This window comes from Schistocerca serialis, chromosome 2 (genome assembly GCF_023864345.2).
Source record: "Schistocerca serialis cubense isolate TAMUIC-IGC-003099 chromosome 2, iqSchSeri2.2, whole genome shotgun sequence".
NCBI lineage: Eukaryota > Metazoa > Arthropoda > Insecta > Orthoptera > Acrididae > Schistocerca > Schistocerca serialis.
In genome coordinates this window covers 91,090,033-91,101,866 of record NC_064639.1, presented here as the reverse complement: position 1 = coordinate 91,101,866, position 11,834 = coordinate 91,090,033, and the positions used below count along the sequence as shown (strand labels likewise).

Sequence of the window (11,834 nt, the reverse complement as noted above, 5' to 3'; positions counted from 1 at the left end):
TCAGTAATCTGCAGGCACAAGTAAACAGACATACCTCTGCCTTTTTAGTTCTCATGGATGTGTAGTTGTGACAGCAACAAAACTGTCTAGCTGCAGAAGCCCACTGCCATCTTCATTAGAAGAAACATATGTCTTCAGCAATAAGAGATGGACGTCCACAGTGCTTGGCGTATCACAGAATGCTTATTTCTGTAAAGAAATACAACTTACTGAAAGAAAAATTTGCAAGTAACTGGTTTCCAATTTGAAGGGAAACATACAGGAAGATGCAAGTTGAAAATAGTATTACTGAGCATTTTTTAGAACTTAAAAATCCTCTTGTGCTACTTTAATATGTTTATTCATTTCCACTGAAGAAAACTTAAATGAAGCTCTAATTTATGCATGATACATGCAGCTCACATAATAGCTATGACTGGCAAACTATTATCTTTGGGACCTCTCATTAAATCATGTCTGGTAGCAGTAGCAAAATACATAGTTCCAAAGAAATTAGCAATTTCTGAAGGCATTTATCTCTCAAAGCAAACAGTATCCTGTTGAATCTTCTATATGAATGCTGATTTGGAAGTACAATTCAGGAATAAAGCCTAGAGTTTTACAGCTGTTTCTCTCACACTCAGCGAGAGCACAGATATATCCAAATGTGCTCAATGTGCTGTTTTTGTAAGTGGTGTGGATGTGCAGCTGCAAGTTATGGAGCAGCTGCCAGATATTCTACCACAGGATTTCACAACAACAGGACTTGATATTTTTGAAACCACATGCGAATCTGTGGACAGTACGAACTTGCCATCGGAAGTTTGTTTTCATTCTGTGGTCACAGATTGTGTGCCATAACTGGTTGGCTGTCAGCAAGGTTTTCTCTCTTGCTTAAAAAAATAAACTGAAGACAGACTTTGGAAAAGACATCTTTGGTATACACTGCTTCATTCATTAGGAGGTATTGTGTGTTGAGACTTTGGAACTTTGTCACGTAATGGACAGTGTGGTGAAGTGGGAATTTTATACGAAGATATGGTGTCAGCCATCATCAGTTCAAAGGGATTCTTCAAGACAATAAAGCTGAGTATGTAGATATACCTTACTACTGCACTGTTCGGTGGATTAGCAGAAGTAAGGCTACTGATGTTTTCTTTTTTGCAATTATTGAGGAAATTGTTTATAAGCATAATAGGGGAAGAAATTCATGACCTCAAAGAACCAAAATTGCCATCAGTCCACGCTTTTGTAGCTGATATAACAAAGTGCTAAATACTTTGAATGTGTCACTACAGGGAAGAGATTTGTTGCTACTACACATGCATGACAAATTCAGGGTGACCAGTGATAAGCTTCGTTTGTCTGAGAGGCAAATGGAGAACAGAAATATGACATTCTTCACTCGTCTTGATTCTGTACATTTGCATGATGACATTGCTTTTGTGAACTATAAATGTATAATTAATCCTCTAATAAACAGTTTCAAGTTGCAGTTCCAAGAACTGAACTTTAATTCAGAGACAGAACTGCAACTCCTCAGTACTTCTTTCTCAGTTGCACCTGAAGATATGTCACCAACAATGTAATTAGAACTAACTGATTTACAAAATTCGAAGTTGTTACAGGATAGGTACAACACCTGTTTGAATATGTGTCGATGGTATCAAAATGTAAAGACAAAACATTCCCCAGGCTACACATGAATGCAGCTGGGATTGTGTGTCTGTTCAGGTCATCATACTAATTTAGTCTATATGAAATTAGAATTACAAGCTGAAGGCCATAAAAACGTAATGGCTGGTGAGGGATGAGTCAGCTGTATGCAAATAGCAAGCAGAACATATTAATGAGCAACCTTTGCTCAACTAACAAATTATTTCTTGTTTTTTTTTTGTTTTTTGTTTTTTACGACTTTTTTGTGAGACAAGTTTATTTTTTTATTCATATCATTTGATATTTTGTTTGCTGAGAACAGCTGTTCCTAATGGTGTGAGCAGGGATTATGTTGACCACTCGAACACTTGTTCATGAATTTGTACGGTTTGTTCGGCAAGATTTAACTGCTGTCAGTTATCTACGAGATCTTGGGACCTCATGTGGGGTTGTGAAGTGCTGTGGGCCCAGACTTTGTGCTGACGGGTGATAACGTTCAACCTCATAGGACACAGGTGGTTGATATTAACTTGGAAACAGAAGAATTTGCATGCATGGCATGGCCTACTTGCACTCCCGATTTTAATCCCATAGAGCAAGTCTGGGATGCACTAGGGACACGGCTTGCATCGCGTTAGCATCCACCAACCACTCTCCAAGACTTGCAAGCAGCTCTGCAGGAAGAATGGGTGTTATTGCCTCAACATGAGATTGATTACATCATTTACAGCATTCCCCATCATAGTCAGGCCTGTACTGTTGCCAGAGGTGGTCACACCCCATATTGAGCACATTAACCAGTTGCTGGGATGTGTGTCTGGATCCATTAAATTGGAAAACCAGAGAACATATTTGTCTATCATTATGAATGATGCAGTTGTTTATGTGCTTTATTCTTTACATTGTTTGTACTTAACTAGTGCCAGTTTATACTGTTTGTGGCAGAATAAACACAGCTTTACAAAATTTCTGTTTCTGGCTTTAATTTTGGATACCAGTGCAGTTCTACTGATGGAAACTACTCCCCTACCTAAGGGAAGTCTTTGGCCTTGACTCTGAAGCATGACACAGAAAATGAATTAATCATCCTCTTGCTTGATGTACCGTTTCTTCAGCTTCTTCTTGCACTACCCTTTTTTTTTTGCATTAATAACCTATATTCCTCTGCATCTTTCTATGGCTGTGAATGTTTTACCTCTGTCGCAAACTCAGAACCTTTCTTGAACTCCTTCGAGGATAAGATTTGTTGTGTTGCCTATCGTACTTGACCTTTGTTGTTGTTAGAACAGTTACAACCAAGATACAGTTTGGTTTCCATGTATTTGTATAGGCTCTATTTTCTATGCTAGAAAAACAACTGTACCAACTGATTTCAGTTACATCCAGACTGTTACTGCTCACTCTTTGTGTTTTATTGGCCATTGATGAGGTTTCATTTCCCCCTGTCTGAAGTTTCCCATTTCACATGTACTCAATTCAATGGTTTGTATTTCTAGTTGATTTTTGCATGTCACTTTATTCAACTCAGTGGACTAATTGACATTATTTTATAATTATATTTAAAAACAAAGATGATGTGACTTACCATACGAAAGCGCTGGCAGGTCGATAGAAACCTGCCAGCGCTTTCGTATGGTAAGTCACATCATCTTTGTTTTTAAATATATTTTTCCCGCGTGGAATGTTTCCCTCTAGTATATTATTTTATAATTATTTAGACGAGGCTGTCAACAGCCCATAGTTAGGACTTGTAACGAATGACACTTGGTATTTTATACGACCAGCTTGTAAACAGTCTAGGCACTGCAGAGTAGCACGCACACTACTCCAAATATTAATATTGTATGAAAAATGACATGAATGTCACTTCTCCACTTTGTACTGATTGCATTGTCACTTGCCTTAGGTTATACTCAGTGGTATTTTAGAATTCACGTATCATCAGGAGTGCTATTTGTAGGCATTTCGAACATCACATTCACACCACTGTTGTGGCACTGCCACGACCTTAAGGAAATTTGAGACACCGTATTCCAATTACCTCATCAAAAGCAAGTGCACGACGACACAGATGACATGCAGAATGAGCCACATGTTACATCAATATGTGGCAAGGCTCTAGTGATGACCAATCGATGCAGCAATGCACCAACCAGCACTACAGTCCTTCGTTGCCAGACGGCCAGTCAGTCACCATCACCACCTCGCCTCTTATGCACCTAGCTCCCGAGATTAGGGCACTGTGCCAACATGCCTCTGTGTCACTAACCAGCACTACAGATTTTGCCGACCAACACCATATGGGCCACAGGGAACGATGCCAGGGTATACCACTGGATGAGAGTGTTCGCCTGTAACTGCTGTAACTAGTTGGAGTAATAAGGAATTTAAAAGGCTTGGCAAACAAAGAACCACTTAATTGTCAGCTGAGATAGACGCATACCACTCCATCTTCTGGAGAGTTACAGAATCACCAATACATTTGTACCAATTTAACATTATACACCAACAGCTCGATTTGTGAAATTGATGTATTATTAGCTAAAACCAAACAACCACTATGTCTTCAACTGGCAGTCAAATTAACACATCTGCGCTCTACTGCACAACAACCTGTTAGTATTGTGGTAGGACTTTCACTCCACCAACGTACGAATTATCTTTGAACACTAGGAGACTTTTACTCAAAGCATCTCGTTGTGGCACCCGGAGACCTGGTTCCAAATTCTCCTCATTCTTAATGCCACTATCAAACAGCTCCTATTATTGGTTCCCAAATTTAAGTTTTCTCTTACAACGGACTGTCATTGCAGATCCTGCATTATCCATTCTCTCAAATAATAATGATATGAAATAAGTCTAGTCCTTGAATCAGTTGATGGCGCAGGAACAGCAAAAAATTACAAGGGATTAAGCTGCCCCCTTATTACAGCATTTCACCAGTGATACAAGTTAGCGTAATTGTTCCCACAGTGACCTCCACCCTGCTTGCTATTCTGGTAGTGACTGTAATTTTGTACCACTGTTAGACACAATTTATATAGTCAATGGCATTACACTTCTCTATCTGTTTCGAGCTGCAGTGAATTTTACCAATAAGAAGTGCGGTGTCAGTAACAACATTTATTTTCCTACTCTCACAAACTGCCATAATGTTGTAATATGTTGCAAAGCCAATTTCCATTGCTTCCTTTAGTTAAGAAATACTATTTTGCATTTTTCATGTGAATTGCACACTTTTGTAATTGATTCAAACATCAGTCTTATTATTGTGTTTATTTGTTCATGATTCTGATCTGTCTTTTGCTCATGTCAGCGACCAAATGGTGCCACCCTTGTTGTTATGGTCACCATAAGGAAGTCTGACACTGCATATTCACTTCATCCTAAAAGGCCATCCAAAGTCTGACTTTCAATGGCACGAGGCTGCATTTTTATTATAAATCACATGGACCCATTACCTCTTCCAAAGAAACTATAAGTCATTCATTTACTTCTTCTATTAATTTTTAAAACAACCTGTAAATGTGTATTGATTACTTACAATTTATGTTCTAATATTAGTCCTCAGAGTGTTTCACTTGCTTGCATTTCTTAAAATTGCCTCTGCAAGCAGGTTCAGCTACCTCATTAGCACCTTACATATTCCCAACACACTGTGGTTTGGAACAGCGACCAAGACAATCACTAAATATTATTTCCTATAGTTTGTAGTTACACTTTTATTTTGTATACCAACTACCAGTTTCAGTACCAAGTACCATCACTGGCAACCCTACAATCATAAGATCACAGTACATAGTAAAAGTATTTTTTAAGGGGTAAGGGGCTGGGAGGTTGCACTTTATATCACATTTACTATCATACCAAAAACATATACTGTAATTGTTTCTTGAAGAGTATTTTAGGTATGTTCTGTGATGTTTTGACCATAGGACAACCTCATGGTGGTACTCCATACCGAAACTGGTAGATGGCAGATGAAATAAAACTGTGAATATAGTAACTTTGTGGTGAAACTTCTGTTGCTGTTTTCTACAGAATTCTGATTACATCCCTGCCCATCAGGGTGTATACAGGAATAACTGCAGAACTGTTCCTATTTTGGGGAAGTGTCTTACTTCATAAATGTAGAAAACAACAACAGAAGTTTCACCACAAACTTACATTTTTTTAAACGGACCCTCTATATTATTTGTTATGCAATCAGTAACATGTGTATGAATGGTGTTGGTTGCCATCGCAATACATAAATTACATACTGAGAAATTACAAAACAAAGTTGAAGCTTGAAATAAACAAAACACACCACTATTGCACATCCAGAGATGCATGTGTGATACCAACATATCAATGTTTACAGCAGGAAACCCTATTAATACTTTTGGCCCTCATGACAACAGTGAAAGTAACATTACATACATCAATTGCATCACGATTATGAGTGACATGGGGTCCACAGTTGTCTCTCAAGATGTGCAATTACAGCATGTTTCATTTACTTCAAGTGTCAACTTTGCTTTGCAAATTTTTTGGGATGTAATTGATGTATTGAGATGCAACCAGTGCCATTCTTTTAGTGATTTTTCGTGTTGTTTATTGTGTAAGAAATAATATGGGGTGTCCATTTAAAAGAAAAACATGAGTTTGTGTTGAAACTAATACTTGCTTGCATTTTAGAATATCTCATAGTATTTATTTTCATGAGCCCCAGCCTTACACTTATACCAGTGAAACTTGTTTTTTGAATATCTATTTTGTAGCGGAAATATTTGTGCTTAAACACTCAAGTGGGCCACCCTGTATATATATTTTTCTGATCTCTCCCTCTCTTTCTCTTTTTCTTTCTTCATTTATAATACTGGGAAAGGGAGAATTTGCTCTTGGTACAGAGTACTAAGGAGGAACAAGTGAGGGAACTGATACAATGCAAACAAAGAATATCACAGACATAAACTGTTAAATGGCTACTTATTTAATACCATAGTAACAAAGAAACACGTACAAATAGTGGATAATTGCTATCTGCAGACATTGTCCTTCCCGACAACACACACACACAAACACACACACACACACACACACACACACACACACACACACACACACACACTCTCTCTCTCTCTCTCTCTCTCTCTCTCTCTCTCTCTCTCTCTCTCTCTTTAGTATTGGACATTCCAGAATTATTCTGCGGCGGTGGAGGAGGAGCAGTTTCTGTTTCACATTAATTTTATGTCTATTATATTTTTCAAAATGCTGGGAAAGTGATCATAGATTCTTACGGCTCAGTACCTCACACCTTTTCATGCCATATTAAGGCTGAATGATGGATTGGGCAAACCTAGTATTATATTTTTTGATATTATTATTGTTTTTTTGGAACTACGACTGATTGTTGACAGGAAATTTCGTAAGAGACTAGATGTACTGCAGGCCCACCCCTATTTACTTATAATACTTGTTATGATGCTCATGAATTGTGATTTACATAGCTCCATTTGCAATGAAGTGTGCATGGAATTGTGCTTGTCTGCAACACTTTTCATAGTAGCCACAAAACTCGCCCACTGAGGAGACGAAAAGTCTCATGTTTTTAGAGCATTAGTTTCTGCTAAACAGATCTAAATTAATTTTGTGCTGTCAAAGAAACATGTGAGGCCTGTTAGATTAGTGAATTAACTCAAATCTATTGAGGGAAATTTCATTTATTGATCCTTAAACATACATTTATTTTAGAAAAAATGCATTATTTCTATATTATCAAAACAGTTCTTTTTCAATCATGACACAATTTGAAAACTGTTCAATAACAACTTATTGATAAATAATAAATATCTTTTAATCTTCCGTGTATTCAAATGGCTCGGGAGGTTCTGGCTCCTTGTCTTCATCTGATTTTGGACCAAATGCTGTAAAAGGATTTTAATAAATGGTTTAGATACAGAATTTAACAAAAATTGGCCTTAGATTATACATCCTAATATTACTTAGGTAAAACCTCATGTTACCAACAACAGTAGTAGCAGGGTACAATTGTGAGGCTAAAATAACATCACAAACACGATAAACGTTGCACTGATACAAAACGGTATATATGATAAATGTCAATGTCTTGTAGGTTACTTTATGTGCTTCCATCAATCACTCAAGTCAATAAGTTCTGTGTAACATTTCAGTAAAAGCATTAGCTAAATGGGGATTGGAATGGTATGCTATTTTATGTTATGCTGGAGAGTGAGTCCATGTTCCTCTTTGTGATGTGTTCACCAACCTCCTATGCAGATAAAGTTATTGCCAAACAGCTAGTATTGCACACACACACACACACACACACACACACACACACACACACACAATGCCACTGTTATCAAAAGAAAAAGTTATTCCAGACAGGTATAATTTCTTTTGTATCGCACAATAACCTTTCATCATCAACAATTTCTGTCTGATATGCAGTGCTACTATAGAAACACAAACCACATTTGTTGCAAAAGAAACAGCAGTCATACCACGAGAAGATTTTTAAAGGAGTATAAAGAGAACATGGTTAATACAAATGAGCAAGAACCCTTTTTTCAAATGGGTAATGCAGTTGTTGATTTGTAAATGGAATAGATGACAGAATAGTTTATTAACAAAAACTGGTCAGGTGCAAGTAGGACTCGTGCTCTGAGGGTTCCGTACAAACTTAATTGTGTATATAGACGGTTCATGCACACCAGAAAACAAGAATCTCTACCATTTTTTTCCTGTTATCAACACTGATACTGATAAGGTTTCATTCGCAGGAATTCCCAGACTTTCAAGAATATTTAATTTTAACTTTGAAGTCTGTTAACAATTGGCAAAAGAAATATTTTTGTGTGACAAATACAAATTGACAATTTTCAGATTTTCCCCATTTACGTATGCTGTAAAACATTGCTTCCTGCCAAATTTCATGTTTCTAAGTCAAAGGGAAGCACCCTACAGGTTTTGGTGAGCGAATTTTTGAGTATCAAAGTATGTGACAAAAATGAAACTCTGTGTGACATAAATGGCTGTGTCTTTCGATTGCATTGGTTTAGAAGCTTCAGTTTTTAACACCGCCAAGGGACCATAGGCCTTAGTATGTGACTTGTTTCAATCTCATATGTCTAAGCTTTTTAACAGACAGACAAATGGACAACAAAACGACACTATAAGGGTTCCATTTTTGCTGACTGAGGAATGAACACTAAAAATTAAATGCAGTTTTTAATCAAATTGAAGAAATCTAGAAAATAGGGCATGGGCAAGAGGAAAAGACAGAGGAAATGAAACATGAAAGCTGAAAAAATGCAAGACAAAAATGAGAAGGGCTAAGGGAGCTGCCAATATGGAGGACATCAGAGAGAATAGTGAACCACTCCCCCCCACCCCCCCCCCCCACCCCCCACGCACACACGCGCGCGCACACACACACACACACACACACACACACACACACAGGAGATTTTTGCAGCAAATGCTGCAGTGGTGTCCTATTTATGAGGAAGTCTTAAATTATCAAAATGCACAGAGAGATGATGCATTCAGGTTTCTGCTCACAGTGTTGCTTATGACAATGGTAGCAGGCAGGCTATTTCAAAGTAAATGTAACTGCCAAACTGTAAGAAAACAAACACTGCAACAATTTACCAAATAAATAAATAAATAGAGAGATGGAGCGCTAAATAAATAGTGAGCAATGTCATTAAGAAGTTTCACATTTCCTGTGTGTTTCTCATATGACAGGGTCACAGGATGCTGTGGCAGAACAGCTGATCTAAGTCACCCAATATGCAGATTCTCATCTACAAGGGTACAGTGCTGCATGGTAGTGTTTAATGGTGTGTGTGTATGTCTCTAATGAGAACAATAAAAAACTGAGTATCTGTATACTAAGAAATTTCTGAAACTGATACAACTTTCAGAAATACTGAGGCCATTTTGATAACCATCCACATCTCTTTGAGAGTGCCTACAAACTTATTCCTCCCAGGAGTTCTCTGTCAAAAGATTTATGAAACCCATTACCTACTCCCAACTGTTGCAAATTAGCCCACAGAAAGTTCCTTCACGAGGACTGCTGTCACAGTTAAAATAGAATGCCAATGATGCAGCTAATAATGTTGCAAATGAAAGCATTTTGAAATATAAAACTTTACAGGAGGATGCAAAAACTTCCTACAGCATAAACCATCTGTGTATTTGTTATTGTTTCTGTGTCAATGGTTGTAGAGTCTTCAAGGATTAGGTAGCATGGTTTATTTTTGTTTTGTAATTTAAAGTTTATCATAAAAGAAATTTTTAAATTTTCTAACTCCTGACTTTTATGCAATCGACAACTATTTATTACAATAAATGGAAGCTATACTTGGAGAACATGCTGATTTTGTTACTAAGTAAATGATGATGAATTGCAGGGAGACTATTACTATGTTATTCATGTTTTGAGATGTAGCAGTGCTTCTTGTAACAATGCTGAAGCAAAACACAACAGAACATGTTGTTGTTGTTGTTGTTGTTGTTGTTGTTCTTAGCTGTAAAGAAGCTGAAATATCTCTGTGACAGCGCCATCAATGAACTGCTCTGTTTCACTCGCCCAGGATAATATGCATCATACTTTTGCTTGATTCAGAGGGGGGCAAGACTATTTAAAATAGACAGGTCACCAATTTATTGGTAACAGTTTCCACTGGTTCTTAAATCTCCCAGTTGATACAAGTGTTAAACAAACATGTTGTTATTCCTATTCTAACCAACACATCCACTGGACAAATGTGCAGCTGATTCATATCTTTTGGAGTATAACTCTCAATATAATGGTTTAGAAATGGGTAAACTTCATTTCCACCTTTCTTGGCTTAGCCTTCATCGTACCTGTTAAACTATGACTGCTTACTTTTCGTATTACCATGTATGTCAAAAACATTGAGCTACAGCTTTTTCAAATAAAAGATATCCTGAACAGAAATACTTGGTAATGGTAAATTTTGCATACAGTCAAATTTCAACCCGCACACATTATTTTTCTTTTCACTGCATTTACTGTAGAAATATTAGGACCCTCTATAGTGAAACACAAACCAGATTGTTACAGTTTGTCAAACTTAACAAGAAAAAAAATACACATGAAAGCAGCAAAGAGCAAAATTTTTTTTTTTTTTTTTTTTTTTTTGCATTCAGTTAAACACACTTCCATATATCCACTGCAAAAAGGGCATAAGTCAATACTTGTGATCTTTCCACATGGAGTGTACATAACTTGCTTTGTAAAAAAGTTGACTCATGACCTTTCTGCAGTGACCAATTCACTCGTGAGTTGGGCAACTCTTCTAAGTTAATGCCGCCATTAGACTTACTGGCTGCACCTTATACTCTCCTTACCTTCATTTTTACATCTTATTCACATTATTGTCATTTTCATTATTTCTATTGTTTGACAATTAATAATAATAATAATAATAATAATAATAATAATAATAATAAGTCATCATCATCATCATCATTATTATTATTATTAATATTCAGTAGCTGTATTTTATCTTCCAGTTCTCAATAGCCCTTTATTTTCACTATATGGTCTCTCTACATGGTCCTGCATTCACACACAAACTTTGCTCATTCACTCCACACAACTCTCACCAGTTTATTATTTCTGACCTCCATGGTTGCAACTGGTTTACCACAATTTCTTTCAGATCTCTGACATTCGCTAAATCACCCCTAAAACACACATTTTCCCGCCCTTTACTGCCGTGAGACTCACCTGCTACAGGTTCCACGAGCTCTTCCTCAGCACCAGGCCGCAGCTGGCGCACCATGATGATGCCTCCGATGGTCAGGTCCTTCAGTGGAGTGTATGAACACCCTTCTGGCAATTGCAGAACTTTCAGCTGTGGTTTCATAACACGAGCTGGATTGCTTAACATTTCAAATGATGGCTCAGCTTCTTTTTTTTCTTCATCCTTGCCACCTTTCTTCTTTTCATCTTTTTTATCATCCTTCTTCTCATCCTTTTTATCCTTTGTGTCCTCCTTCTTATCCTTTGTTTCATCCTTGTCCTCCTCCTATGCATAAAACGTTACTTGTTATGTGACAGTTTAAAAACTGTGCAATTTATTATTCCAAGTGTTTTAGAGAGAGAGAGAGAGAGAGAGAGAGAGAGAGAGAGAGAGAGAGATTTAATATATACC

At 37.2% G+C, this 11,834-nt stretch overlaps 1 protein-coding gene across 2 annotated transcripts in view; it reads right to left on the bottom strand.

The window, feature by feature from the left end:
* Positions 1-7,324: 7,324 nt before the first annotated feature.
* LOC126456773 (26S proteasome non-ATPase regulatory subunit 1) overlaps positions 7,325-11,834 on the bottom strand; it is a 369,189-nt gene continuing 364,679 nt past the window's right edge. For both annotated transcript variants that reach the window (XM_050092542.1, XM_050092543.1), the window contains exons 17-18: positions 11,408-11,708; positions 7,325-7,544 (exon numbers count right to left, since the gene is read on the bottom strand). In XM_050092542.1, coding sequence (XP_049948499.1) covers positions 7,474-7,544; positions 11,408-11,708 — 372 coding nt within the window. In that variant the 3' untranslated portion in view covers positions 7,325-7,473. The remainder of the gene's footprint in view (positions 7,545-11,407; positions 11,709-11,834) is intronic.